The sequence below is a fragment of the Copadichromis virginalis genome, linkage group LG15 (genome assembly GCF_057382275.1).
Source record: "Copadichromis virginalis isolate Kocher_CV1m ecotype Utaka linkage group LG15, C_Virginalis_male_GT1.1, whole genome shotgun sequence".
NCBI lineage: Eukaryota > Metazoa > Chordata > Actinopteri > Cichliformes > Cichlidae > Copadichromis > Copadichromis virginalis.
The window spans coordinates 41,189,057-41,216,415 of NC_140632.1; the positions used below are offsets into that span (position 1 = coordinate 41,189,057).

Here is a 27,359-nt window from a genome sequence, read left to right on the forward strand (position 1 = left end):
TAAAGGTAAAAAACCCAGAGGATTAAAGATCTTTGGGCTAGTAACCTGGCTACCACGTAGGCTTATATGTCACACATTTTCATTATTGTGGGCAGCTTATACACATGCGCTGTCAGAGCACCATCTTTATTTGCTCAAGCACCCACTGACAAAAATACATCTAAGGACAAGTTCATGTATTTGAAAGCCATTACAAATGGGACCCTTTGGGATCTTGTTCTCTGCCCGGCCTGAGGGATATACAGAGTGTACAGAGGCCTCCGTATCCCAAATCACCTCTTTGTCCAGGATGCTGATAAAGAGGAACCTCTGGCGAGGAGCCATTCCCACCCCAGCCTGGCTCGGACCGACCGAATCGCTCTGCTCCAGAGCATCGAAGCGCTGGAAGCCTTTATGAGCTGGACAGAAAAGACAGAAAGTCAGTGCAACAGCAAAGCAATACGAGTCCAAGCTGCCCAGCAGGCTGTGCTATGTCCTTCAACAAAGAGTCCCAGCTGACTCTGATCACAATCTTTACTGAACTGTCAGATGAACATAACTGAGTTTTAAATACAAACGTACTGGGCAGCTGCTTCGCAGGTTTTTCACTTCCTGGGAGGTTTTGGGGTTTCTGAGGTTTGACTGACGAGAGCGAAAGCTTTACTGTGATGCTGCTTCTGAAATCACAGCGTTCGATGGACCACAAAAACAGTGTTGGCTTGATTATCAGGAGTGAAGAAACGTGGTTATTTTTTAAAACCGATGTAAACCTGTTTGCGAGCGGCGGTCGTGATATCCCCGCAGAAAGGAAGCAGAGAATGATGAAGTAATATCATTACCACAGAAAGGTCAAACAGCATTTCAGCTTCAAGATGATTTAAGGTGCGCTTAAACAAAACGTATTGGTGCTGCAGCTTTATAAAAGCTCATGAGTGCTATTCTCTCAATGTGTGCGTTTAATTCTTCTCGTCAGTGTGAGACACAACGTCACGGGGCTGCTTTTACTTCACTTTGGTTTGTGGCAGGTTTAGTTATTTATTTGTTACCTCAAAGTATAAATTAGTAATATTCAGCCCCAAACTATGAAGCTATGGAGAAACTATTCAAGAAGAGAACTGCTAACATCATGAAGCCATGTAGTGTAATAAGAACCGGACATGGGTTCCAGTGCAGGGGACTAACTGCAGAAATAAGTCTGATTGTAAAGAAGTCAAAAGTAAAAATACATTTATTTTCTAAATTGTGATCGAGCTGTTAGCCAATGAGCATCGAGTATCCCGCGGCTTTCACAGTCGTAGCTCGAGGATGAACAAGAGGACGTCACATGAATAGATCCATGTTTTCTATACAGTCCACATTAAAAACTTTGCTATCACAGCATAACAATTAGTCTGATTAACTGATGTGTTTTAAAGTGGCGAGGCGACATAGTTAGCATTCGTGGTTATCGTTTTATGATGGCTCCGTTCTGTAGCTTTGTTACAGGGTGATCGATACAATTAAAAACACGACTGAAGTTAATGCAACTTCAGTCGTCTTTTATTTATAATGTAAAACAAATTTCATAAATCCAACTAAGTTTGAGACCCATTAAAAATGAATTTAAGACATTTTAATGCCTTAAATTCAGATCATGGATCTTAAAAAACTGCAGGTCTTAAAGAACCAGTAAAAATTCAGTTTAACTGAAGAGGCGAACACACTCACATCTTTTTATCACACTGACTCTCTAAGACTTTCATGTCAACATGTGAAGTATTCTGCTGTTCTCTGTGAAAGCTCGCTTACATATATTTCAGCTGTTGAGAATATAGAAAAACAAACAAACAAACCAATATATTGACAAAACGCAGCCATAAAGAAAATCCTATTACCATGAAAGTTGTTGGTAAGCTGAGGAGCAAACTTACGTGTGAACCTATTTAGCACTGGGCTGTTTTCCTCATCTGAACTGTCTTCTGTGGGTAAACAGAGGAGGTACAAACAGCAAGGCGGCGTGGACAGTGAAACACAGCTCGACACAAACCGATGTAAGCAAAACAAAAATAAGACAGATGTTAGAGAGCAGCGAGCACGGACAGAGAAACACAGAATCAAAGAGCAGCGGCGGCGGTGGCGAGGACAGAGCACGTTCAAAGCTTCAACAGGAAACACGTGGAGCGTCTCCTCCACACTACTCATGGTGTTAAAACAAGTGTTAGCAACATGCTGCAGACAGGTCTATGCCAGCCTAATATACCGAACAGCTTTACCTCAAGAATATCCTCACTAGACTAGCAGTGTGTGATTAGCTGCTGCGACACAAAAGCAACAGAAATGAGGCCGAACTTTATTTTGCAGCAGTCGAATAAATGAGAAAAAACTAGAAACAGAAGCTCTGCACGAGACAAAAGCAGACTTCACTCACTGGACACCTGAAAGGACTCATATGTTGTGCCATAAGATATAAACTACACTACAGTTAGACATTAATATCTCAAATTAAACTGTATTTATGTTTTATAGCCATCATGTTTGTTGACTTTGTTATATGTAAATTATAGTTTTATTCATGTTGATTCTTTTTAGTTTTTGGTAATTATTTACTATAGTTTATAATGTAGCATTTTATTCAACTATATGTTGTTTAATCAACTTTTCAGAGGTTTCTTTTTTGTTCGTGTCATTTTGTTGTGTTTCCATCCTCTGCTGCTTATAGTGGAAATGTTTGACATAATGTTCGGTGCAACCAAACACAGCTTTCATTTACCGAGTCAACCACAAACTCCTCACCCAGCAGGCATCCAGGTCAGATGCCTAAACAACCTCGATATCAAACAGCTGCTGGTCTTTACCCCATGGCCAAGTTACTCACCCCACTCTGAGGGTGAGACAGACACACACCCTTCATTTCCACTACTTGTGTTTTCTATGGTAGCCTCACCCATGAGTAGGACCGTAGACAGACCAGGAAGCTGAGAGCATTGATTCCACACTCGGCTCTTTCTCACCAGGATGGACGGTCTGACTATACGTTAGTCTCCCACTCCACTCATGAACAAGACGTTAACATGAACTTAAATTCCTCCACACTCGGAGCGCACGTTCCTTCCTGTTCCACCGTAGAACCACAACACTGGACTTGGGGCTAATCCTCATTGATGTGCTGAACTCTGAGCGCGCTTGTATTTAACGTCCTTTTATTCCACCTTCTGTTTGGTTTCAGTTCGCTTTGTCTCATCGTCGGCTTCTCAGTCGTCTGTGAAGCTCTTTGAACTGCACTTACTTGCATGAGACGAACTACAGACTGAAATGTGATTGATTACAATAATGAGGAAACAAAAGAACATCACAGGATAATGTGTTTATTGGACTTCTATTTTACTTTATTATGGGGTCATCTGTTGCTCATTAGAAGCAACGAATGACTCGAGCACATAACAGGCTCACAGGACCAGCAACAACACTTTACATGGACTTGTTTTTATGTGATGCTTTTTCGCTCTCATTGTCTTTATAAGCCTGTTTATTGTTTTCAATTATTCTTGATCATTTCTCATTAAATGCTTTTATTCTGTTGTTGACATTTATTCTGTGTTTTGCATTGTGCAGTCTTGTTGCAGCTCGTTCTCACCGTTACCTTCATCTTGTTTTGTTTGGCCTTGATTCTGCTCATCTGTCAACTGACTGTTTGGTAATTAAGCAGGAGGGAGACAAAGTAATTAACTTTTATTCTAAAAACTCTGGTACTTTGTAGATGATAAAATATAAATCTAACAATGTGTCATTTGAACATATCGCCATCCAATAATATAATGTGGTGGTCGCCGTCACTGGGTTTAAAGCTGGGGGCCAGCTGGGGTCAGCGGGAGTTTGCATGTTCTCCGTGTGCCTGTGTGGCTCTCCGTGAACAAAGACACGTATGTTAGGTTAACTGGTGTTTCTAAATTGGTTGTAGGTGTGAATGAATGTGTGAACGTCTCTCTATGCAAGTATGGTGGCCTGTCCACAGTGCGCCCCACCTCGCACCTAAAGGTCAGCTGGGGTCGGCTTTGGAAAACTGATGGATGACACCGATGTACTCGTACTTGAACGGCTGTTCAATTCCAAACATGGACTCTTACAGAAAGACTCATCACTTACTACATCTATATCAGGGCTGCACAAATCTATGAACGGCATTCATTTCTAATCAAATATTCTGATTTCCTGATGAATTGGAGAAAAAGGAAACAACCATAACAGGCTGTTTAAAACACACTGGAGCTGAGGTAGTGATGCATAGCCTGTGCAGAGGGTAAGGTAGTAAGGGGCTAATGTGAACGGCTGGTATTGCAGCGGTTACCTTGCTCTGTGCTGTAGTGCCACTGATGGAAGTTGCGGCCGATGAGAATGAAGCTCCTCACAGCGTCCGGTGGTTGGCTGAGGTTCTGGCCAAGAGGGAGCGGCACAAAATGGTCTCCAGATGTGGGGCAGCTGCAAAAAGTATAATACAGGTGCAATATTATAGAGCTGAACGACTTTAATGGCAGTGTGCAGTCAGAGGGCGCCCACCAGGTATGGTATATATCCTGTTAACAGTTTCCAAAAATATGCCTTTCTACTCTCTGAGCTCTCAAAGTGCTTCATGCAACATGTCTTAATGTTTCAGTCCCAGTCATAGAAGCACTGCTTTCTATGGCTAAGTGCATTGGATGCATTCCAGTGGATGAAGCTGAGAGAAACCTGGGGTCAGTATCTTGTGCACAGACATTTGGCATGTAGACTGGAGCAGCCAGGCTTCTGATTAGTGGATGACCTGCTCGGCCCCCTGAGCTCAGTCTAAGTGTTTCTGAGTGTGACCCGAAGCTGCAGCTGTTTGCTCAAAATCCTCAGTTTAACATTTTTTTCTATTTTTGAAACGTCACCAACGCGACCTGCTCGTCAAACCTTTAGTTTGTGAGGGGCAGCCAATCACAATAAATGCTGCAGTAAAGGGAGAGAAATAAAAGGCCTCATGGCTGACAGAGGATGAACTGGGGGTGGTAACCCAAAAACAGCGCCTAACTTCTATAAGGTAAAACTGTGTGTCTATAGTCGTGTTCGTTGATTATATGTCTGAGAAGTCTAAAGGAGAACTGATTTTCGAGTGCGATCACAACAGTGACTCGGTATCTGTGTGGCAACAATCAGGAACGAAGAAGTTGTCTGGCTCCAGAGAGCGCACACTTCTTATTCACAGTGTTTTCTAACGAGCAGGCTGCTAAGAAGTCTGCGAGAACAATTTGTTCGCTTTCAGGGGTCTGCACTGAAAGAGATGACAGCAAGTTGGACTTATAACCAATAAAAGTCATTCAAATTTCAGCTGAAGAGTCAAAATGACTCAAAGCATGAGGAGGCTGAAAGTAGCTGGAATGCCATTTGATGAAGTGCAGACAGCAGTTGGAAGATCAGCTGCAGAGATGAAAGTGAATGAAAGCTGTGGAAATGTCATTTGCATTGGAAGCAACAATCGACATTTGAGCTGAAGCTGAAGAGTCTCAGCTGAGGTGTTTTTGAATGTCAGAGCACAACAACAGCTTTCATGTACCTCGGCAACAAAAAATATCACAACTCAGTGTTACTTTTTATTGCTCTCAACATCAGGAAGGTAAGAGTGATGATCGATTACCAAGAAAAACACGATGTAAAAACTCACCTCGTCTTTCGAAATGTCTTCACTGTTGTGTCGGCGGCCAGCGAACTGACCAAACTGACAATCTCTGCCAAGATGGAAGGCAGCAGGAAGTGTGAGGCCGTTTTAGTGGTACACTGCTGAATGGAGGGGCAACCTGCGAGTAACACAGAGTGTGAGAGCTCGCAGAATATAAACCCCCAACTTCTCAAATAAGTTTTCAGATTCTGGATGAATGTAGAGATAAAACTTACCAAGTTTGGCCATGAAAGTTATCCACGGCTGGCAGATATCTTGGTAAATGGGGTCCAGAGTGCCTGCATCTCCCTCCTCAAACTGAGACAGCTTCCTCCTGCACAGCCACAAACCCCCCACACGTCATTAAACCACATTTCTATGGGACTCACAGCAGAGAGAAAACCTGTTTTGGTGGTTTAAAGGCTTGTTGCCTGCCATCAGTGATGCAGTGGTGGTCAGGCAAGATTTCTGCTTTCTCAGCTCCATATCTAAGACAGAAATGACAATACTACCATACATGGTAAAATATTTAATCTTTAAATATGAAATGGACAGTACTGGCACTGTGACTCCACCCACTCAAGCATCATGCTGTCTTAGCCTTTTCTGAAACCAGGCATCGTGATCGCGCTGGAAGACATCTGATGTGAAACCAAGGACACCGCACACTAACCAGCTAACAGCCTGTCAGTCACAGCAACTTGCTAACCAGTCTTGCAAGTATTAGCTGGTGTCTTTCATCTGTAAATACAGTCACTGGTGAGTCCAAAAGGCAACCACAGCAGCAGCCAATGATCTAACAGGCATCAAAATGCCAATGAAGCTAAATGGTGACGATGCAGCAGCTGTGTGCATCTATGTACAGTCTGAGACTGAAGAGCCACCAGCAAGACTGTGCAGCAGCTTACACCTATCAGCTTTCTCCATACATAGTGCAGACCCACCTGCTAGGACCTGGCGTCCACATATGTGGACTTCACATTTTGGGTTGTCTAGACCACAATTATTCACCACTGTTCTATCGAGATATAGAACGAATGTCCTCATATGTGGATCTCATTTTTCTCAGACACTACATCAGGTAAAAAGATCATTCTTTGCTTTTACATCCAATCAGCCTAAACAGCAAAGAGAAATTAAAAACGCCATGAAGGAGTTCGTGTCTTAGGAGGTTAAATTTGGCACCAAAGACCGTGACCATCTTCTAAACCATACCAGAATGATTTCAGCTCTTCTTGCTTTCCTCTCGATATAAAGTTTTAATGCGCTTTAGACAAGCGGCTCTCAAAGCATTAATGTCCAAGTGTTAACCCAAGGGGCCAATATATGATTGAGGGCCACACAGGAAAAATGCTGCATATATGATGTGTCATGTAGCTTTCATTCGTAATAATTGGTCTTTTCCTGCGATATCACACTCTTACATGAAGTAGAAGGAGGAACTGCACAGCCCACGCTGTGTCCGTATTCTCTCCAAGGACTGCATAAGGGTTCAACTTTGTGTGATTTCTAGCTCCCTGATGCAGTTAGTGTTCAGTATAATAACTCAAAGTGGCTTCAGTGAGTCCCACCTCTGGGTCTGCTCTAGCTCCACAGCCACCGTCTTGTCCTGGCTCCACTGCTGCTTTACATTCTCCGTCTTGTGTCTGCGGCGCGCTGCTCGGCCCTCCTCGCCTTTCTCCTGCACAATGTCGTCTGTCGTCTTGGGGCTCCCGAGCTCGGCCGAGTCTGGCTTACTCTGATGGAGGGAAAGAAACATGCTTACTTTCATACGTGTCTGTGACGACACGTCTGATCTGTCGAAACTAGACGAACAGTCAATAAGCACTGGGAACTGTGCAAAAAAGGAACGATTGTTTTTTAAATGATCACAAAATGCTGACGTAGAAAGCCAGTAACTGACCAGTATGTCCCAGAAGCTGCGGCGAGTGCTTTTGCCAGTAGGCGTGGTGGACTCGGGTGTGCTACTTCCTGTCGTGGGGGCGCCTCCTACAGCTTGGATTAAGCTGATCGGAGATGGACTGGTTTTAAAAACCCTTGAGCCACTGCGCTGCCTGGGGCTGTCCTTCACTTCTCTCGCCTCAGCCAAAGGAATCAGCAGCCCTGAAGAACATTTCACAATCAAACTTCAATTAAAGTCTTAAACGTTTCCCAAGGATGGCTGCAGTGAGATCCTCCATGCTGTTCTGCTTTCTGCCACCGGGTGTCACGAACGCCCGCATCCAAATATCCCACACGCTTCTAGATTATTCGTTTAGTCTGTGAGGCAAATAAGCCTGATAATAGAGTGCTTTCATGACCAATTACATGAGGGTCAAACATAACATGGGAGGGAGCTTTACTACATTCAAACAGGAAAAGGAAATCAGTCTGTCGTACCAACGTGTTAAAACTTTACCTTTCCACAAAGGCCCTGCAGCTTCAGTGTGTGCTGCTGCGTCTCCTCCATGTCATCCTCTGATGTTGGGTTAACCAAAAACAGATTCCATGCTTGTGGGGTATCTGACAAATTCCAAAGTGTGGGGTAATCTGGAGTCCTTTGTGACCCATCGGTCTAAGTCTGCTTGTGCTGATATTATCAGCTCAGAGGACAACTTGCCAATTTTCACCATCACCATCATTAAACCTCTGATCTGTGTCATGATATCAGTGTGGAAGGCCACAAACAGATGAAGCAGCATGAATATTGGATTAATCCGGCCAAACGGGCCATTATGCAGCAGCAGGTAAACCATCTCACTGAATATGTACAAAGGCCAGCAGTACACTCCATGTTGGTAACAAACAGAAAATCTGTCAGCAAACAGAATTCTTCGCCTCGCTCTGAGGACGGCATTGATAATGTAGGCTCAGCTAAATTTGTGGCTTTGTAGTTAAAAGGTTAGCAGGATGTCCCTTTGATACCAGAGAGCAGTCCTGGAGGGACAGCTGCATCCATTTTTGAGACCTACTCAAACACCATTTGGGTTGTGTAATTATCCGCTGAGTTGTACCAGCTCAAGATTCAAGCACTAAACTAAAAACTGAAAAACAAATGATGGGGGAAAAAAAAACCCATGGCATAGTCGCCTACTACTCCGAAAGAGACTCGCGTTTAGGAACAGGACTGTCTGCGGGTCAAGAAAGCACAAATATAGAGTACACCTACACCTGGCTGTAGCACCGCTGCTTCTCTGTCGCCATCTTACAATGCTGTGATTGCAGCCAGCCCCCGACTCTCTGTGAACGCCACTCATGGCCACTGATCAATGATCATGACAGTTCAATGATAATGAAACTGACCTCACGACCCACTGTTAGTCAGTGGTGCTACTTTCAGTCATTATGTGAATGTACTGACTGTAAGTTTGTGGAAACCTGAAGGATGAGAAGGCGACGTCCAGATGAACAGAATCAACCTTCTGGTTCATCTGCTTGTAGTTTTGTCTTGCAGTGAACGTTTGTTATTTGATTTGCTAAAGACAAAAACATTATCAAACTTTTAGGACGTAGACAGAGCCAATTATCTCTGCTGCTCCTCGAACATAAGCCATGACATCAGTGTTTTTGTTGACACAGTGTCAGAAGTGTGGTGAATGATATTACACTGTAAAGCATTGTTTTTATTGGACTGCTTGGTACAATCTGATTGCAAATAGGTGCAGACACAACAGACCCAGCATACAGATGCAGTAATGAGCTCACCTTTTGCCTCTTCTTTCTGAGCTTTCGTTGCTGGGCAGAGGACCCCGACACAAAGAGGGTTTGGCAATACTCTCAGCTCCATGACAACATCACACAGTGCGTGGCGCAGTGCCCCCTGCAGTTTGTCACTCAGCTGTAAGGGGCTAATGTTGCCTTGCTCCCAGATGTCGAAGCGGACATACAGCTGTGCTTCTGTTAGAAGCAAAACAGACAAATAAGTGAAAAAAGGGAAAAAAGCAATAAAAAGGAACATTTTGTTGACTCACACCACAACACACACATCCCACAGAGCCAGAAAGATATCTGACATCAATCTGTGATATTTTGTTGAGCATAACATCTCATGGATGGATGGACGGACGGACGGATGGGTGGATGGGTGGGTGCATGGATGGATGGATGGGTGGGTGGGTGGGTGCATGGATGGACGGGTGGGTGGGTGGGTGGATGGGTGGGTGGGTGCATGGATGGACGGGTGCATGGATGGACGGACGAATGGATGGATGGATGGATGGGTGGGTGCATGGATGGATGGACGGGTGCATGGGTGGGTGCATGGATGGATGGACGGGTGCATGGGTGGGTGCATGGATGGACGGGTGCATGGATGCATGGATGGATGGACGGGTGCATGGATGCATGGATGGATGGACGGACGGACGGACGGACGGATGGATGGATGGGTGGGTGCATGGATGGATGGATGGGTGGGTGGGTGGGTGCATGGATGGATGGATGGGTGGGTGCATGGATGGGTGGATGGATGGATGGATGGATGGGTGGGTGCATGGATGGGTGGGTGGATGGATGGATGGATGGATGGATGGATGGGTGGGTGCATGGATGGATGGATGGATGGGTGGGTGGGTGCATGGATGGACGGGTGCATGGATGCATGGATGGACGGGTGCATGGATGCATGGATGGATGGACGCATGGATGCATGGATGCATGGATGCATGGACGGACGGACGGACGGATGGATGGATGGGTGGGTGGATGGGTGGGTGGGTGCATGGATGGACGGGTGCATGGATGGATGGATGGATGGACGGACGGATGGACGGACGGACGGATGGATGGATGGATGGGTGGCAAAATGAAACTGAGATATCATTATTTTCCCTTTAAGGGCCACAGCCTCATGGCAGCATTTAATGCTGTCATCAGCGGACGTTGTGTTACAAGTATGTAAAACAACTGATAATGAGGCTGCTCTTAATGCCTGTGCTGTGTGTCCTTTAGCTTAACCCCTGTATCAAAGGTGTCTGTATCCACTGTGATATCACCCACTGGTTTGCAAAGCCTAAGACTGAGCCCTTTCATTGGCTTGGCCTCATGTCACCCATGCATGAAAAGCACAGGGCAGGTCTGACTGTGACACTGAGGGATCATCAACCACAGGACAGGCCCGCCATAAAGCATACTTTTCTTTCTAAAGGTTAATCAGGTCCAATATATTTAATATAAACATTTTTAATAGATCCTAAAATAATCAGAAAGTATTTACTGAGGTCATCGAGTTAGCCAGCAATAAGGTTGTTTTCCTATTCATTTCTAATCATGTGCAGTCGGACTTTTTATCCCCCAGTTCTGCATTGGCTTCAACTGTAGCTGAAGCCAATGCAGAACTGGCTTCAGTAAAATTCAGTAGCTGTAGGATGTAAATGGTGAATGGACCGGTTCTTATACGGCACTCTCTACTCTATTGAAGCCCTCAAAGTACTCTATACATCATTCACCCATTCACATTCATTTATTCAAGCACTGTCCGTCTAACATTCACACACATTCATACTCTGATATCAAAGAGCATTTTGGGATTATTGTTAGTAAACTGTAAATTTATTACATCCAGGGATCGAACCATCAACCTTTCAATGAGTGGATGAGCTGCTCTGCTGCAGAGAAGTCATAACAACAAACATCTTTGTTGTTAAGTGACATCAAATGTTACGGCCAATGAAAAGGAAGCACTGCAGACACCAGCTGTCCCATCGTTCATGCTTTTTGATATGTGATCACCTGTGATGTGGACAAACATCCAAAACTATGAGTTTTCCTCCAGCACACAGTTTCAGGGTCTCATAATGATACCAAAATCTCCGTGAAGCTAACCTGCCCCCTAGCAGGTTTACTTCAACTAACCCTGACTTTCTCCGCCTCTTTGTCGGAAACCTGACTGTAGGAAGTGTCAGACATGGCGTGTCCCTTCCTTGAAGAGCCAGTAGATGTTGAAGCCCAAATTCTCCGCAGAGCTCTCCGCCGGGAGAGAGTGATTAGAGCGCGTTCGGACATTTTATCATTTCCTGATGATTTCCTGTGTGAACGTTACCGTTTTTCAGCACAATCTATAATTTATTTGAATAACATCCTCAGGCCTAATATTGCTCATGTGACACATCGCAGACATGCTCTCAGTTCTGTACATATTATTTGTATTGCACTTCGGTTTTTTGCAAACGGGAGCTTTCTGTTTTTACTGTCTTAAGTAACCAATAGTGTGTTTGTGCCCAAAGCTAACTAGATACATTTTAGTGTCTTAACCTAAACAAGTAGTCTCAACCAATCCAAACTGAAAAGAAAATGAATCATATAATTTGTATTTACTCACAGTACTGGTTATTTTCACAGGGCAGCAGTGAGGTGCAGTTTGCAGGTAGGACAAAATACCAGTTGCTGTTCTTTTAATGTAAGCTTATGCTTCCCAGGCAGTGGCTGTAACGGTCGACTGAGCTTTGTCACCTAAGTAAGGGGCAGTGAGAGGAGAGGTGAGCTTGTGCTTCGCTTTTAAAGCTGCAGTAGAAACTTTGTCACTGAAAAATGGAAGAAAATGGGAACAAGGTGTATTGCACTTCAGTTTTTTGCAAACGGGAGCTTTCTGTATAATATTGGTGACGCTGAGCACGTTTCCAAGGCTACCGTCTGTCGGGCAGTCAGGAATGTTACAGTTGCACTGAAACGTCTCCTGTACTCGTTTGTGGTGTTCCCCGGTCACAGACCCACAAGATTTATCAAAGAGGGATGCCACAAAATTGCAGGTATCAGGATGAACAAAACTTAATTCATGATGTGGTGATACTTGGACTACTACTTAAATTTTACATTTATTCTCACGGTTCCCAGGCGTGATTGGCTGTATAGATGGCACTCACATTCCAATCATTGCTCCTTCAGTAAATGAAGGAGACTATGTGAACAGGAAGTCTTTCCACAGCATTAATGTACAGGTACATAGTTCCCTGTAGCATGTCAAACTAACAAATTATTTCATTATAGTAATGGATGCTAATTTGTGTTCTCTGCACTGTGAAGATCATATGTGATGCTGCCAACATTATCACAAATGTGGAAGCCAACTGCTCAGCCTCTGTGAGTGGTGGTGGTGGAGGACCCCCACCTGTTTTTCTGTTGGCTATAACGGGTCACATTTGAGCATACAGAGTAAGCAAATATGTACTTGTAATGTGCTCAGATAATTTCAATAAGTGCTTACAGAGGGGAAATTAATGTAGCCTCTAACTGCAATTGATTTACATGGGACAAACAGACCAAGCACTATGGCTCATAATACAATTACACCTTACCTGTTTGGACTATATTTTTATATTTCATTTTTACTTGCTGCCAGGAACGTTTGGGGCCTGTTGGGTTGCACCTGCGCTCACATCACATCACAAAATAAAATATATGAAATAAAAAATAAAATAAAATATAATAAAATAACGTGTTAAATGGGTGGAAATCCCTCGATCAATGTTTAAATTAACACTCACGCATTGACTCTGTCGGCTATGTTTTGCCATGCATGCTCCCTTTCTTTTGTAGCTGAGGCTGTGTTACTTTTTTTCCGCAAAATTTGCATGTTATCGCCCACCCCCGTGACATCACGCTCCAAAGCCCTATACTGCCATCAGAATTTCGGCCTCAAGCGCTGTAAGATACATTGACCGCGCCTTCTTTCCCTCCGTCTCCATGGTGACTCGCTTAATCTGTGCTCCACTAATCAGGGCTTTATGTATCCTCGTGCGCGCGCTTAACTTGGGGTTAAAGCAACTCCACGTTGATTGAACTAATTGTTATCAGCCTTTCTGAAACCGAATATTCCGAGTTGGACAGTTCGGGGTTACTCAACCCTGAGTATCGTTTTTCACTCTGAGTTTTCTAAACCGGCTTCCTGAAATAGGGCCCAGATATCTAAATACTTCATTTACATGCACAAGCTACTTATATGGAGAGACTTCAGTTTGAAATGGTAACACCTGCATCTCATGCATGAGGTGTTTACTGGAGTGACAAAACTGTAAAGCCTGTTTAGATGTTTTGCGTAGACACCAAGCCCCTCGTCTCTCAGTAATTTCCACGAGGCTTCTGTCATTTTAAATCTTAGGGGTTCCTACACAGAAAGGGTTGCTCCTTATAATCCAGGTAGAGATAAAAGTACCAACACTTAAGCTTTCAGAAGTAATCAGCACACGTTTCTTAGAGATGTGGTCTTAATATCAGGTCAGCTGTGGCACCATGTCGGACTCAGATAAGGGCCATTAATCATCTGCACCATGGTGTCATTTCTCTCACAAGGATCATGATTAAACTGTCTGTGATATATCGATGTTAAAAACAGCTCATGGTAGCGCACAGTTTAAATTACATTGCATTAACGATTAGCTAACACATCCCTCTCTGTCACTTCTACACATCTATTCAACCTAATTGCAGAAGGTGATGAAGAATAAAAAGCACCTGCTCAGAGGGACGATGGCCCGTTATGTTCAGATGCTTGTTAGGGACACATCATATGAACTCTGTGGCCTCTGTTCACTGCTTCACACACACTTCATATTTCAGCAGAATTCACTGAACATGTCATGAAACTATATAGAAACCATGTAATGTGAAGGTTATACTACACAGTTAAACCTACAGCACTGACGATGACTATTTTTAATGCCTAAAACAGCTTGGTTATTATTTCCCCCATATTTCACCAATCCCAGCAGCAGAGTGTGACTAACACTTTATATAACAACAAGCCCCAAATATGAGATTTCGTTTTGATTTATGGCCGTGTGCTGCAGTGTCACACTGACAAATTTAGCTTCCGTAAGTGGCTCCGTAATAGACTCGTATTCATTAACCGGCAGATTTACTTGTTCCGATTTAGGGGCATTTCATATTTGGACACTAAATTTAATGGCTGTACTGTTAACCCCAGCACAGTTTGATGTTTATGTTTGCAATTAATCCATTTTAAAATGAGTGGCGTTTACATGCCTCCTGGGACGTGCTGTAACCTTGTTGCATAAACAAATCCAGCAGTGAAACGATTCTCCAGAGGGTGAAGAATAATGTGAAAACCAATGAGCCCAGTCTCTGCTGGAAACATTAGTTTGGCATTGTAAAAGTGGGCTGCACTGATTTTCACATGTTAAATTCAAGTCGTGCTTAATCTACGCAGACTATGAAAACATCTGGAGACCAGGTCATTACCTCAGTTTGGGCTTGGACATCTGGATCTCAGTGATACCTAATATTAAAATATGCTCTGGAGCAGATGAAGAGAAAGATCACCCAGAGCCACATCTTCTGTCTCAAGCTGCATCAACATAAACTCAGCACACCTTTAAGAGAGTTGTGCATTGCTACAAACCTCTCATCACCTCCTTTAATAATGTCAGACTGAAAGAGGCTCTAGTCTACATCCTGCACATCAAAGTGGCTCCCTGTCAATATCAAGCTTCACCTGAGATACAAATTTGTTTACAGTCTGCAGCTCTGATTGGCTGCTGGGTTTTCAATAAAATATCAGCAAAGCTCAGATAACACAGACGCTTATTGAACTGCAGAAATACAAAGGCCTGTGATCTCGAGTCACTGTGTGTGGACAGCTTCTGCAAAGACACAGTTCAGGTTCACCAGAAAGGCAGCTTCACAATATGGAGATTTTTAGAACTGCAGCAAATGAAAAATAAAAGTGCAGCTATGACAGTGACAGCTGCATCAGCTGTTTACAGGCTGCATCAGCTGTTTACAGGCTGCATCAGCTGTTTACAGGCTGCATCAGCTGTTTACAGGCTGCATCAGCTGTTTACAGGCTGCATCAGCTGTTTACAGGCTGCAAATCTGCAGCTTGTGAGTCGTCACGTACATGCGCGGCTGCAGGTTACATTCAACAGATACTTTACATCACTGAAAGTTTCAAAAAGGAGCAAAGTAACTGAATATTTATACATTTCTTTTCCCTCTCTCCTCGGGGCATTTCACTCGGTGGTCAATTTAAGCTTTTATAGGAGCAATAAAATTCATTTCTGAGGAACACAAGCAGGCATTTTTTCATTTTCATTGTAAATCAGTTCGTCTTCCTCAGAGGCCAAACCAGCACTGTTGTGTTGATGAATTCTTGTTTCCAGCATCTCTTCAATAAAGCTTATTTATGGACCCACCGAGCACCAAACACCACTCACAGCCGTTTCCTGCTGCACGAATCTTGTCGACCTGTCATCAACATTGCTGCTAATATTTTTATTAAAATGGCAAATTCTTTCCTTCTGATAAACACGTGTTTCCTTTGTTCTGCTGTGACTAAAATATCGATACAACATTTACAAATGACTGCGATTTCTTTTTGATTACCTGAGCCGCTAATGATGGACTCCACTTTGACGACAGCGGTCAGCTCATTAAAGCGATCCGGGTGCAGGGGGACGGAGCAGTTCTCGGACTTCTGCAGGGCGGCACCGCCCTGAGCTGGAACTTGAAGGGGCCGACCGTGGGCATCGACAAAGGAGAGGGCGATGCAGGCGATACCTGAAAGAGCAGGGAACGTGTTCAAACGACCAACTTCAAATCACCAAAGTCTGGGTCGCTCATTAGTTTTCAATTCATAGTCTCCTCATTTCATGTTTATTTGAAATTTCCCAGCAACTTTGAGGTTTTCAGGCCTCATTATTGATCATCTCATACTTCCTGACGCATCACAGTTGTGCACAAGCTTCATCAGAAGTATAGCTGCCACCACATGTCTGAGGATGTTATACTAGTTATCAAAGAAAGCTCCTGAGCTAACACACAGCTACATAACCACCACGTATGTACACTTTATAAATTCAATAAAGTACTGGGAGTGAGCTGAACCCATACAAGCTGACACTCCCTGAGAAATACTGTGAAGCTTAAGGAAGGATGAGTGAGGGCATCCGCGGCTGCGTTCTTTCTACCACGGTGTTTAGTAAATGAAAACTTACGCAATCACATGTAGCAGTAATTATTCCAAGGCAGTAAGAAGAAACCAAACTCACATGTGTTGTTAGATCAAGCAGGTTATTCAAGTATTGGCCCGTTTTTGTCTGTGAGCGTGTTTCCGTGTTAGTGGCCTATGTTGGGTCAACACGAGGGTCAAAGTCAACAAAGACGACAACAAAGCTCACGCTACTAAACTAAGACGGCAACAACTGAAACCCTCGCGCAGCAGTACAGGTACCAGCCGAGCCGTCACTGCGAATCTCCAACTAAGCTCCTTTAAACTGCAAGCTACTCTGCAGCCCTACCTCCACCCTCCACCTCCGCCTTATTTAATATCATGTCTGCTGCCACCTGTGCCCGCTCTGTTCTGTACTGGGAGATACTGGACCCTGCTCAGAGAAATAGGAAAATCTCCATGGGCGAGATGACTCTTATTTTTTAAACAATTTAAATTGCTAATTTTACTGCTTATCAAAGTGAATCTGCATCTCATATTTGACTATTCATTGCAATGTGCATGCAGCCGAGCATGCTGCATTAGCCAGTTACTGATATAAGCTTCCTGTAACTGGCTCTTCATGATGGTGAGCGAACGATCAAGCTGGGAAATGAGGCCTGTGTGTCTAATGGGCAGCCACAGAGTGACTTCAGGCTCCATTCTCAGGGCACATGGCCGTCCTCTGCACAGTCTATCAACACTGACACTGGTTGGTGAGCTTGACACAACAAATAAAAACGAAATCATAAAATGCTCCCCAGGACGAGACAAAAGTAAAATCCCATAAACCCATATTTCCTTCACAGCAGAACACAGAAAACATTTACATATTTACACTGAATTTGTTTTCTTCTGATTTAACAGCAGAAGTTCACCAGTGTGCAAAAAAACTGCAAAACACTGTGCAACAAATTTAGAATAATGTTTTTCAAAAGAATAAAAATGGGCCGTATCATGCAATAATGAAGCTCAATGTGAACACGAGGCAGAAAAATGATCCAAAAGACAGACTGAGGCCAAGTGGAAAAATGCTGTGAGGTCAAACAAATCCAAATTTGAAATTCTTTATGCGCAACATGCACACTGGATCCTCTGGCCTGCAGAGACCACTGGGCGTGTTTTCAGCGCTCAGATGAAAGCCTGCTGCTGGTGCGACGGGAGTGCATCAGTGCCCAGGGATCAGGCGCCATTAAAGGGCACAGTTAGAGACCGTGTTTAGAGCAGCGTACGCTGCCTTACATATGACACTTCTTCAGGGAAGGACTTGCACATTTCAACATGATAATGTTAAACCCCACACTGCATCTATTATATAGTAGCATAGCTTCATAATACAAAAGTCTGAACTGGCCCGCAGTGAAATTAAGTGAAAGGGACGACAGAAACACAGGACTGTCGAGCATCTAGAATCCTCCATCAGACATTCCTCCCACAAAAATCCAGCAACCAGCGTCCTCAGACATTTACGGGAACTATACATGTGTTTAACTAAAGCGGTCCTGACTGACTAACAGTTCTATAAAAGCTGGGAAGCTTAATGAGCATGACCCTGTTACAACTTTTTCATTTCTCAACATTTTAAAATGGTTTTTTTGTTCTGTTGTGGAAAAAAATGGTTTATGAAATTTGCAAATCGTTTCATTTCTGTTTACATTTTACACAGTGTCATACTTAAAGTGTATGTTCTTATATTTCAGGTCCATTTCATTGTGGTTGTGTTGAACTCTTACTAATGTCCGTAAGCAGAAGAGACCCTGGGAACACCGCATTTCATGCACCCTGCAAGTCCATGCCAAATCTTAAGCCAACTAAAAGATGGATGCAGCTAACAATAATAATAATAACAACAACAACAACAACGATGTATATGCTGATGGAAGCCTAACAAAGGCCGAACAGTGTTAGGGCACTACAAAGAAAATAAATAAAAGGCCACGAGCAGCAGCAGCAGCGCAGGCTTCAGTCGACACAACCAGCAGGAGTGAAACGGGCAGGTACCTTTAAACTGAGAAGGTGGGAAGAGATGCTGAACCAGCTCCAACATGGTACCTGGGTCAACATTAAAAAGACCCAGAGAACAGAGAGTATTAGGGATGCAAAACCAATAACATTTTATTTTTATCCAATTTAACACCAGGAAACTCCAAGAGGGGGTGGCAGTTGTTGGGCACCACACTAGTAAAGCCGACCCACTGGCGGGATTTTGCTTGCAGTAATATTTGCAAGCAAAACATGATTAGCCAGCTAGCTGCAACTTCACTGTCTGCTGATGTTTCGGTGATAAACTCATTTATACATAGCCAGATCAGCCCAGGGAGTCATCCAGCCTTATTCTCAGTATCTGGCTTCATGAGACAGTTTTCTGTGTTTGTAGGCACACTAGCATTAGCCAACATTAGCTTAAAGAAAGAGGGTTGTGAGTCAGATTTGATCCACCAAACCAAAACAGCCTGCCATGTTGTTTAATGCCCAACCCAGCAGCCAGCTGTCTAACCATAGCTTGCTTATGTCATTACCAATAAAACTTGTTGCTTTGTTGTGTTTGTGTGTTGGAGTTTGTGCTGGTTACTGCATTTCTAAGCTACCATTAACTATCGTTGCTTAGTCCTGATGCTGGGAGCAAAACAGTCTCCTGGGTGCTTAAAAAGAGGGGAGCTACATGTTTTTAGGTTCATGGAGATGCTTCTCATCCAAGAGGCTTCTGCAGTTCTCAAACTGTTACCAAGCCACAGGTATAGATCCCCTGGTGGGGCTGACCCCTTGTACGGGGGCCGGATGTTCGTACACCTACTGTTAATAATATACACATGAGCCACGGTGTGATAGAAGGTGAGCATCACTGGGGCCAAAGTGTGAAGACATCGCCCCATTTCCACCCTCATGTGAGCTGTCGAGGTCAACTCAGGCCAGGAGTGAGCGTGGGGTTTAAAGAGGATCTGGAGGCTGCATTGTAGGTGCCTCATAGCTGACAGTTGAACTGAATAAGCCTCTTGGATGAGAGGCAGAAGCTTTTCACAAACCTACTGAAGTCCAGCTGCCGTCTATTTAAGCATTTAAGAGGACTGAGAACCGACAAAGACACGAGCAAAGGAGAGGCACTCAGGCAAGACACTCGGGAGTGGGAATTGTGTGGATTTGAGAAAATCCAAGAGCTTCTCTCGGAGGCAACCAACAGAGTCATTTGTGGGTATAGTTTAGTTTTTAAAGTATTGACACAAGCACCTGTTTAAACTGCAGTTTAAATATATATATAAGTTTTATCTAATGTATGTTTAAAGCCCTGCTGAGTGTGACCTCTCACAGACATTTGAACTTTAACTTCATTTACATTTCATTACAGGTAAACTCAGTGTGTTGAACACATATGAAAAAGCATAAAAAGCTGTGCAGTTGACAGCTCCGTGTCAGCTGAGCCCTACACGCCTTACTAGATACATACAGTGCTTCATCTGATACTTTTAGGGAGCAGTGGCAGGTTGGATGTTACTGATGATGTTTGGCAAGAGTGCATTAAGAATACATATTGTAGTTCTGTAAATGCTAGACATAGTCTGAGCCAATTTAAGGTATTTTTTTCTCCCACTAAAGTGGAAAAAATATACAAGAACGTTTCAGCCCTCTGTCTTAAGTGTTCAAGTGGTCGAGGAACTTTACCTCACCGTTTCTTTCAATGCCAAAAACTAACTTTTTTGGAATCATCCGTTTGATTTTCTGACCAAAGCCTTTGGCAGGGAGGTCCCATGTTCCCCTTTGCAGCATTGTTCGGGGTGTCTGACCCGGGATGGGCAAGGGACAAGACAGAGACGCAGGTTGTGTCAATGACCACACTTGCAGCAAGAAAGCTGCAAGTCTGATAAACCTCCTACCTTCGAAATGTGGTTGAGAGAATTTGGAAATGTACTCCACCTGGAGAAAATCAGGTTTACCTTGTCTAACCGAGAGAGAGTGTTTTATAAGATTTGGCAACCAGTCATTAGCCTGATGGATAAATTTAAGTGAAATGTGCTCTGTCTTAACATTTATGTGTGCTGCATTACCACCTCGTTGACTTGCCGTCCACCTTCTATTGTGTTCTTTTGAAGGTGATTGTTGTATACGGCTCAATTATAAAATCAATAAAAATATATTGAAAAAAGAAGAAGCTGTGCAGGCTTTCACTGCACTGAGAGGTGAAATAAAACAAAGCAACAGCACCTGTGAAGTCTAAGCCTGTGTGAAGAAAAAGGTTTTCAGTTTGTTTGTAACTGAGCAGGTTAGCAGGCAGCTTGTTTCCAAGAACAGGACTCAGCACGCGAGTTTTACTGCTGCGTCAAATCTACGCCGTAAATTACACCCCAACCAAAACCCTACTTAACCCTACGCTGCAACCTCCCACGTAACCTGACGTGCACTTCCTGAGAAATGTAACCACAAATCGGTCGATGCAAACCAAAATGACCTGACTGGAAGTTAGAAAAAGGTCTTTATAAGATGCTTGCTGACATAATTTACATGTTAACAGGACTTCTTAATAAGGTATTATTGTTGATTTAGAATATGAAGGCAGAGTTAGTTGTTAAACACAATAAATAAATAATAAAGTATCATCACTATTAAGCATAAGAATCTATTTAGAGTCTTAATGGGTCTATAACATGTAATAAACCCTTGTGTGATATCTGATGCCACATTTGCATATTATTAACAGCTAGTGTGTGTTAATAAGCGCTTTATAAGGATGTTATCTATTAACAAGTGTTGATAAGGCCCGTGACATTTAAGTGCAAATAAAATCTGAAGCTACAACAGAAGCTGTTACCTCACAGCTAGTTTGGAAGCCGATCCTAATTTAGTCAGCTGGGATTCAGACGATAAACGACTGAGCAGCAAAGAGTCATCAGAGAACATTTCATTAATTAGCAGTCAGGCAACACAGGTGAGAGTCAGGGTATCTCTCACTTTGCAACTTTTCGAGCTGTCTGACACTCGGGAGTTATTTCACACAGTGAGTGGGGGCTTGGATATCATCATATAACTTGAGGACCTCGTTCCACAGCTGCTAAGACTAATGAGATTCAGTCAGAGCTTTCCTGCATAGCAATTAAAAAGTAGTTAGACGGCAAGTGGAGCGAATGTAGGAGCGAGGGACAAACTCTTCACATCAGCCTTGATGTTTAGATTCGACAGGCGCGCAGAGGTCAGTTTGAAAGAGACTCGAGGAGGCCATCTCCAGAGCTCTCGCTGCTCTGCAGCTGGAAGCAGCGCTGTGTCTGTTCACTGGAAAGTTACTTGGTACCAAAACAAAACAAATAAATCTTGGCTTTTTTATTTTTAAAGAAGCTGATATGCCAGGAGAAGTTGTTGCTGATCTTGGTTTGATACTGATCCAATATTTGGTGCAAAACTCTACAAAACCAAAAACCACACCTGATGTAAATTTGGCCACTTTCCCCTTCCAGGCCGTCTCCTTGGCCACCTCTTCATTTGATGTGCTTTTGCTTTTTAATACTTGCAACCAAAGGTCTGATTATATACAATATCTTTGTTATTGGTTAATACAGGAAGTGTACTTTGGGCGGCACAATGATTCTACAAATGAAAATGAAGCAGTGTAATTAACAGCCAAACGTTGAGTTGTATTGACAATGGCAGGGAACGTGTCACAGAAACAGTAATTATACATAAGCGCTTCAATTCAGTAAACTCATCATTTACATTGATAATTAGCTGCCCTTTGGTTGGAGAGTTATACATTCGCTTTCTCGCAGTGAACTAGCTAACCTTTCAGTTACAAAGCAGCAGCACTCCCCTTTAACTGGCTTCAAATGCCAGTAGATGACATTAGCATATTGATAAACAAGAAAGTATTGCAATGTGAAATGGAACTGATCAGTTCTGCAGGAGAAAGCATGACAGCAAAGTGGAAAAACTTTGCAGAACTTCAGCTCGATTTGAATGAAGGAGCACAGCTAAATGAGGCACCGTTGACATGAAGCAAACCAATTTCTACACAAGTGTGAAATTACATTCATGAGTGCATAAAGCACACTGTACAAGCTGCTACCTCAAGGTTTGTGCCGCTCACAACAATCCACATAACGAGCAGGACAGCTGAGAAGCTTTCCTGCAACAGGCAGGTCACCGCTGGTTAAAGAGCAAGTTAGGCTCCCAGCTTAATGCACGTGCACGCACACACACACACACAGACACACACAAACACAAGTTTCAGGTGCATGTTAAGGAGGGGGAAAAGAGAGCCGCCTCAGGAAAACAAATGTGCTGATTCTCATCACAGAAATTAAGAGTGTGCAGCAAAGGGAGGACGAGTGTGATGGTCTCTGTTATGCCAGACAGGGACAGGGAAATGTCTCCTGAATTTAATGTGGGAGTTATAAATAGGACAAAAAACAGAGAATGTCAGCGAATTTGACGATATCACACTGACTCCACATCTGCAGCTTAACAAAGGAAACGGAGCCAAGAGCTGAGGTTACAGCAAAGTTTCCAAGTCATTATTTGTTCACAGTAAACAAGGAGAACTTGTCAGTGCTGTAAAGCAGTTTATGAAAATGGATCCGTGTTTAAACAGGCCATTTTCTGCTTCCTCTCACATATATGTGGTCACGGCAGTGGATGCCCACTTAAGGCCTAAGGTTTCGAATAATGAGGACAGAGGACTGAAAGGTCACCCTGTGAGCCGAAGCTCAGGCTTCATTGTTTTCAACACTTTTTAGTTTCATACTGCTTTTTCTACTCTGAGCGTCCACAAGTGCAAACATGCAACGTGCAGGCATCTGAGGTAGGAAGCTGTGTACACGCCCACCTGCAGTTCAAAGCTTCTTGTTTTGAGGGACAGCCAATCAGAAGAAAAGGTGGCCTGCACCTTCAGTTAGACACAAAACCTTTTTTACTTCAGTGGACAAAACCAACTCTAACCTTAGTGTCACAGGTTCCACCAAACCCCGTACGAGGACAGAGACGTGTCACGTAATGCCAAAGGTGACGCACTGCACTGAAGATCTGCTTAAAAACTGAGAAACGTATCAGCCCACAGCTGGGTTCAGCTTTCAGCTGGGAGAAGCTACGTGTCTGAACACTAATGGGGCCATAATGTTGTCTGATCAGAGAATAAAGGTTTTTAAACCTTATTTTGAGGCAAGGCTGCAACATTTCTTGTCTCTGTGACAAATGAAACTGAGTCTATGCTTCTCCTCTTTTTTGTTCAGGCGCTCAGTCTCACATCACCTGACATCCTTTTGGTGTTGCCGAGATGGCTGCCAGGTGCTGAGACTTAGTCCTGGCTACCAGGAATGAACATCAGCAGTGCTCAGTAAGTATACAGACTCCAGGTACTTACAGGTTTCCAGCAGGTGCAACCAGCACCACAGCAGCAATAACCTACATGTAGACTCCTGCATCACTATCAGAGAGACAGGCTGTGGCAAACAGCCTCAATAAGAGACACCGCCGGCTCTGGTCATGTGTCAAAGCTGGATTTTCCTGAACACAGTAGTGCAGCCCACCTGGATAAGGTTAGGCTATCGGTATTCACAGGTGACAGGTTTGAGGTTACTGTGCTGTTGACTGTCTTTGTAGGATTACCTTCCCCTCAAACACAGAGTAACTGAGGCCTGGTGGCACTGACGTGCTGGGCTGGGAGAATGTGATTACCTTTGCCTCCCGTCCCCTGGCCTCCGGGCTTATTGTAGAGGTAGATATCACCGTCAGCCGTGTCACTGCTCAAATGAAAGTAGTGCTGCAGACAGAACAGGAGAGCAAATCAGTCCCTGGAAGCTCAAACCACACAAGTCAGCATTTATTTCATACACCACAATGAGACTTGTCAAAATGATTTTAGTGTCTGCCTCAGTTGTGCAGAGCCTCCCATATCTAGGATTTATTCATTTTTAATCCCGATCACTTTAAACAGTGCTGTTTGTAGTGCACTCGCATGTCGGCCTGTCATCTATCAATGCAGGCAGGCCTTCCTCAGTTTGCAGGGAGCACGGACCTATTTTTTACAAGTCAACAAATCTTTCAAAGTATTCGGAGGACACAAAAAAGTCTGTTTACTCAGGTGTTTAATCAAGCAGCAGTAGTTTCTTGGATTATGTTAAACTGTCAGAAACGATCTCATGGTGAGTGATTAGAGAGCTGCTGAATGAGTAACCACACAATCTGCTGACTTTTCTCTTTTCTTAAGAACAAAACAAATCCTGTAAATTAAACACACAGTGTGGAGATAAGACCTGAACAGGTACACACTACAGGAAGCTGGGTTACATCGATCAGATGCTCAGGTAACCAGTAACAGTGCCTGCTTCTTATTCTTACTGGGAGGCAGCTGGTGTCCTGCAGTGGACCAGTGAACACTTGTTTATCGCTCGTGTATCTTTATGTGTTGTGAGCCTGTTTAGCTGCTTCCTTGGACACGTGTCTCTTATGAAATACATTTTTGATCTCAGTGAGATTTACCAGTAAAATAAAGGCTAATCTATTCAAACAGAACGATCTTAGTAGACATGCTAGGACATATTTACATTACCCTTTTATTTATTTTATCAAAGCGGGTTTCTTTCACTAGAATGTCTGGTGGTCCCTTTCTATTCTTCATGTCTGTGGTTCACGTCACAGCCTCCTCGAGGCCCACAGGGATAAACTGCAGAGCTTTTCAGGCAACTTCCAGAATTTCAAACCTGACTTTAGTTCCTGACAGTTTCTTCAAGTTTTCTGTGTTGCCTCCAAATTCCTGTGAACTGTCTTTAACCTGCACATCCACAGCAATGTGTTGGGGTCCCTTTTAATTATCTGAGAACTAACACTGTTTGCTGTGGGAGGTAACTGGACTAATGGCCCATACAAGAGCATTCAAGTAGTTTATTCATGTGTAACTTGATACCAAATATTAACATAATAATCTATTTTACACACAGTCTATAATTATTAGTAAAGAAAACACTGTAATAAGTCCCAATGTTCAATAAGCCTAAAGAACCAATAAACAGAGATACAAACAAGCAGACCGAGTGAACGATAAAGTAACAACAAGCTTTCTGATCCGACTGCTTTTTTCACGCCATCAGACTTTATTGTAACAATGTCACAGTGTTGCCTGAACTCAGCCTTTCATTTGGGGTGTAAACAGTTATTGAAAGTGACAGAACTGCCAAGAGCCAGAACTACAAAGACGATCACTTGCACAGCCGACACTTTGACGTGTCAGAGGACTCGCGTTTTAATGAAGGCTCAACTCCACTTAAAGGGTGTTCTGTTTTTGCGCATACTGGTGCACCGTCACAGCTCACATAGAAATGTAATGACAGGCAGCCATCATTAAAGGTCTTTTGTAATTACTCTCCACCACAGGCTGGCGTTTTATCACAGAGTGTCACTGTGGTTGAAAACCTTTGGAAACAAACGAGATTTCTTTCTGCTCACCTGACTAACACCATGCTGATTCCAGGTATTATTAAAGATTTAAAGACTAATATTAAAGTGAACGCATGAGGGGAAATGTTAGGTTGTACCTTGAAGTGATGTGCTGTGTTCATGTCCGTGTACTTGGGCACGTGCAGGAAGATGAGGAGGTTCTGTTTGAGGTAGTGAGCCACAGCGGACAGCCAGGGCAGACAGTACTGGGGGAGGCTGAAGGTCATCACCTCAGTGGCTGGAGATCCTGACGGCTGGATGAACTGACCAGACAACATTTGGTGAAGGCTTTTATCTGAAGCAATTTTCAGTAGTCTGAGTGCAAACAAGTGCTTTCTGCATTCCCCAGGGTGGATACAACCCAGACGCAGGACACAGTTTACTCATTTCACTGTACAAGTCGCTGCACACAGAACTACAGAAGAACACCACACACACAGAAACACAAAAGCAACGTTCCCCTAAAAAGTGAAAATCATAATGTACCTCCACATCAGCTGGCGTCAGCTTGCAGTTCCTGACAAGCATGACAGTGATGATGTCCAAGGTGGTTTCATCCAGGCGCTTACGCAGCACCTTCACCAGCTCGTCTGTGATCTCTGGACCTGAACAAACGGTGATAAAAGAGCCCTGTGTCACCCTCACCTCTTCTGCCAGTGCATTAGAAACAGGACGGAAAGTTAGCGATTAAAGTCTTCAGAGGATCGAGTGCATGAGGCAAACTGCTCCCCTGTGACAAAGTCAAATAATCCAAAGGTTCTGCCTACAAAGGGACCGTCCAAGTGGTTTAAGACTGTCCTTGTTTGTGAAGTTCAGAAACTTTCAAGCTGTGCGAGATGTTTAGAAAGTCTCCAGCTATGTGATATTGATCTCTAATAACATGCCAACGTCACGTCTATAGCCCGATGTTTTTGTGTTCACCATCCTGTGATGGAAGCACATGACTGCACCACCCTGCAGACACTGGTTCTGCCACAGGATGGTTGTCTCACTAATATTGTATGAACCTAGAAACCCAGTATAAAGTAAGGATACAGCACCTTGCTTGGATCTGGCTGTATAGAAACAAATGAGAAAAGAAAGAAGAAATCGAAAACAAGGGGAAAAAATATCAGTCTTTGCTTAAAGATGCTAAGATGGGCCCGTTGCTGATGTGAGTGAGACGCCTTGGATCGATGGGGAGTGGACTGCCTGTGGTGCCAAGGGCAAAACCAAAGTATGGGGAAGCAGCTTTCACATATAATGCAGCATAAAAAACATGATAGTTTCAGGAACGTCTCGAAAACGAATTTTCAAATCCAGACGGAAACATTTTTATTCTTGTTTGCTTCTGCTGAGCATTTCAAGGGAACCTCGTCTTTGTTTCTCAAAGACATATTTATACTTTCCAAGGTGAAT

The 27,359-nt window shown here is 43.5% G+C and overlaps 1 protein-coding gene across 2 annotated transcripts in view; it reads right to left on the reverse strand.

Annotated features, from left to right (window-relative positions):
* szt2 (SZT2 subunit of KICSTOR complex) overlaps nucleotides 1–27,359 on the reverse strand; it is a 104,884-nt gene that overhangs the window by 35,089 nt on the left and 42,436 nt on the right. The window contains exons 47-59 of one of the 2 annotated variants that reach the window (XM_085433432.1): nucleotides 26,448–26,566; nucleotides 26,060–26,224; nucleotides 24,204–24,288; nucleotides 18,552–18,602; nucleotides 15,947–16,120; nucleotides 9,314–9,505; nucleotides 7,533–7,732; nucleotides 7,201–7,367; nucleotides 5,866–5,963; nucleotides 5,636–5,768; nucleotides 4,304–4,434; nucleotides 1,890–1,937; nucleotides 277–398 (exon numbers count right to left, since the gene is read on the reverse strand). In XM_085433432.1, coding sequence (XP_085289558.1) covers nucleotides 277–398; nucleotides 1,890–1,937; nucleotides 4,304–4,434; nucleotides 5,636–5,768; nucleotides 5,866–5,963; nucleotides 7,201–7,367; nucleotides 7,533–7,732; nucleotides 9,314–9,505; nucleotides 15,947–16,120; nucleotides 18,552–18,602; nucleotides 24,204–24,288; nucleotides 26,060–26,224; nucleotides 26,448–26,566 — 1,685 coding nt within the window. The remainder of the gene's footprint in view (nucleotides 1–276; nucleotides 399–1,889; nucleotides 1,938–4,303; nucleotides 4,435–5,635; nucleotides 5,769–5,865; nucleotides 5,964–7,200; nucleotides 7,368–7,532; nucleotides 7,733–9,313; nucleotides 9,506–15,946; nucleotides 16,121–18,551; nucleotides 18,603–24,203; nucleotides 24,289–26,059; nucleotides 26,225–26,447; nucleotides 26,567–27,359) is intronic. The other variant, XM_085433433.1, reaches the window with a different exon arrangement.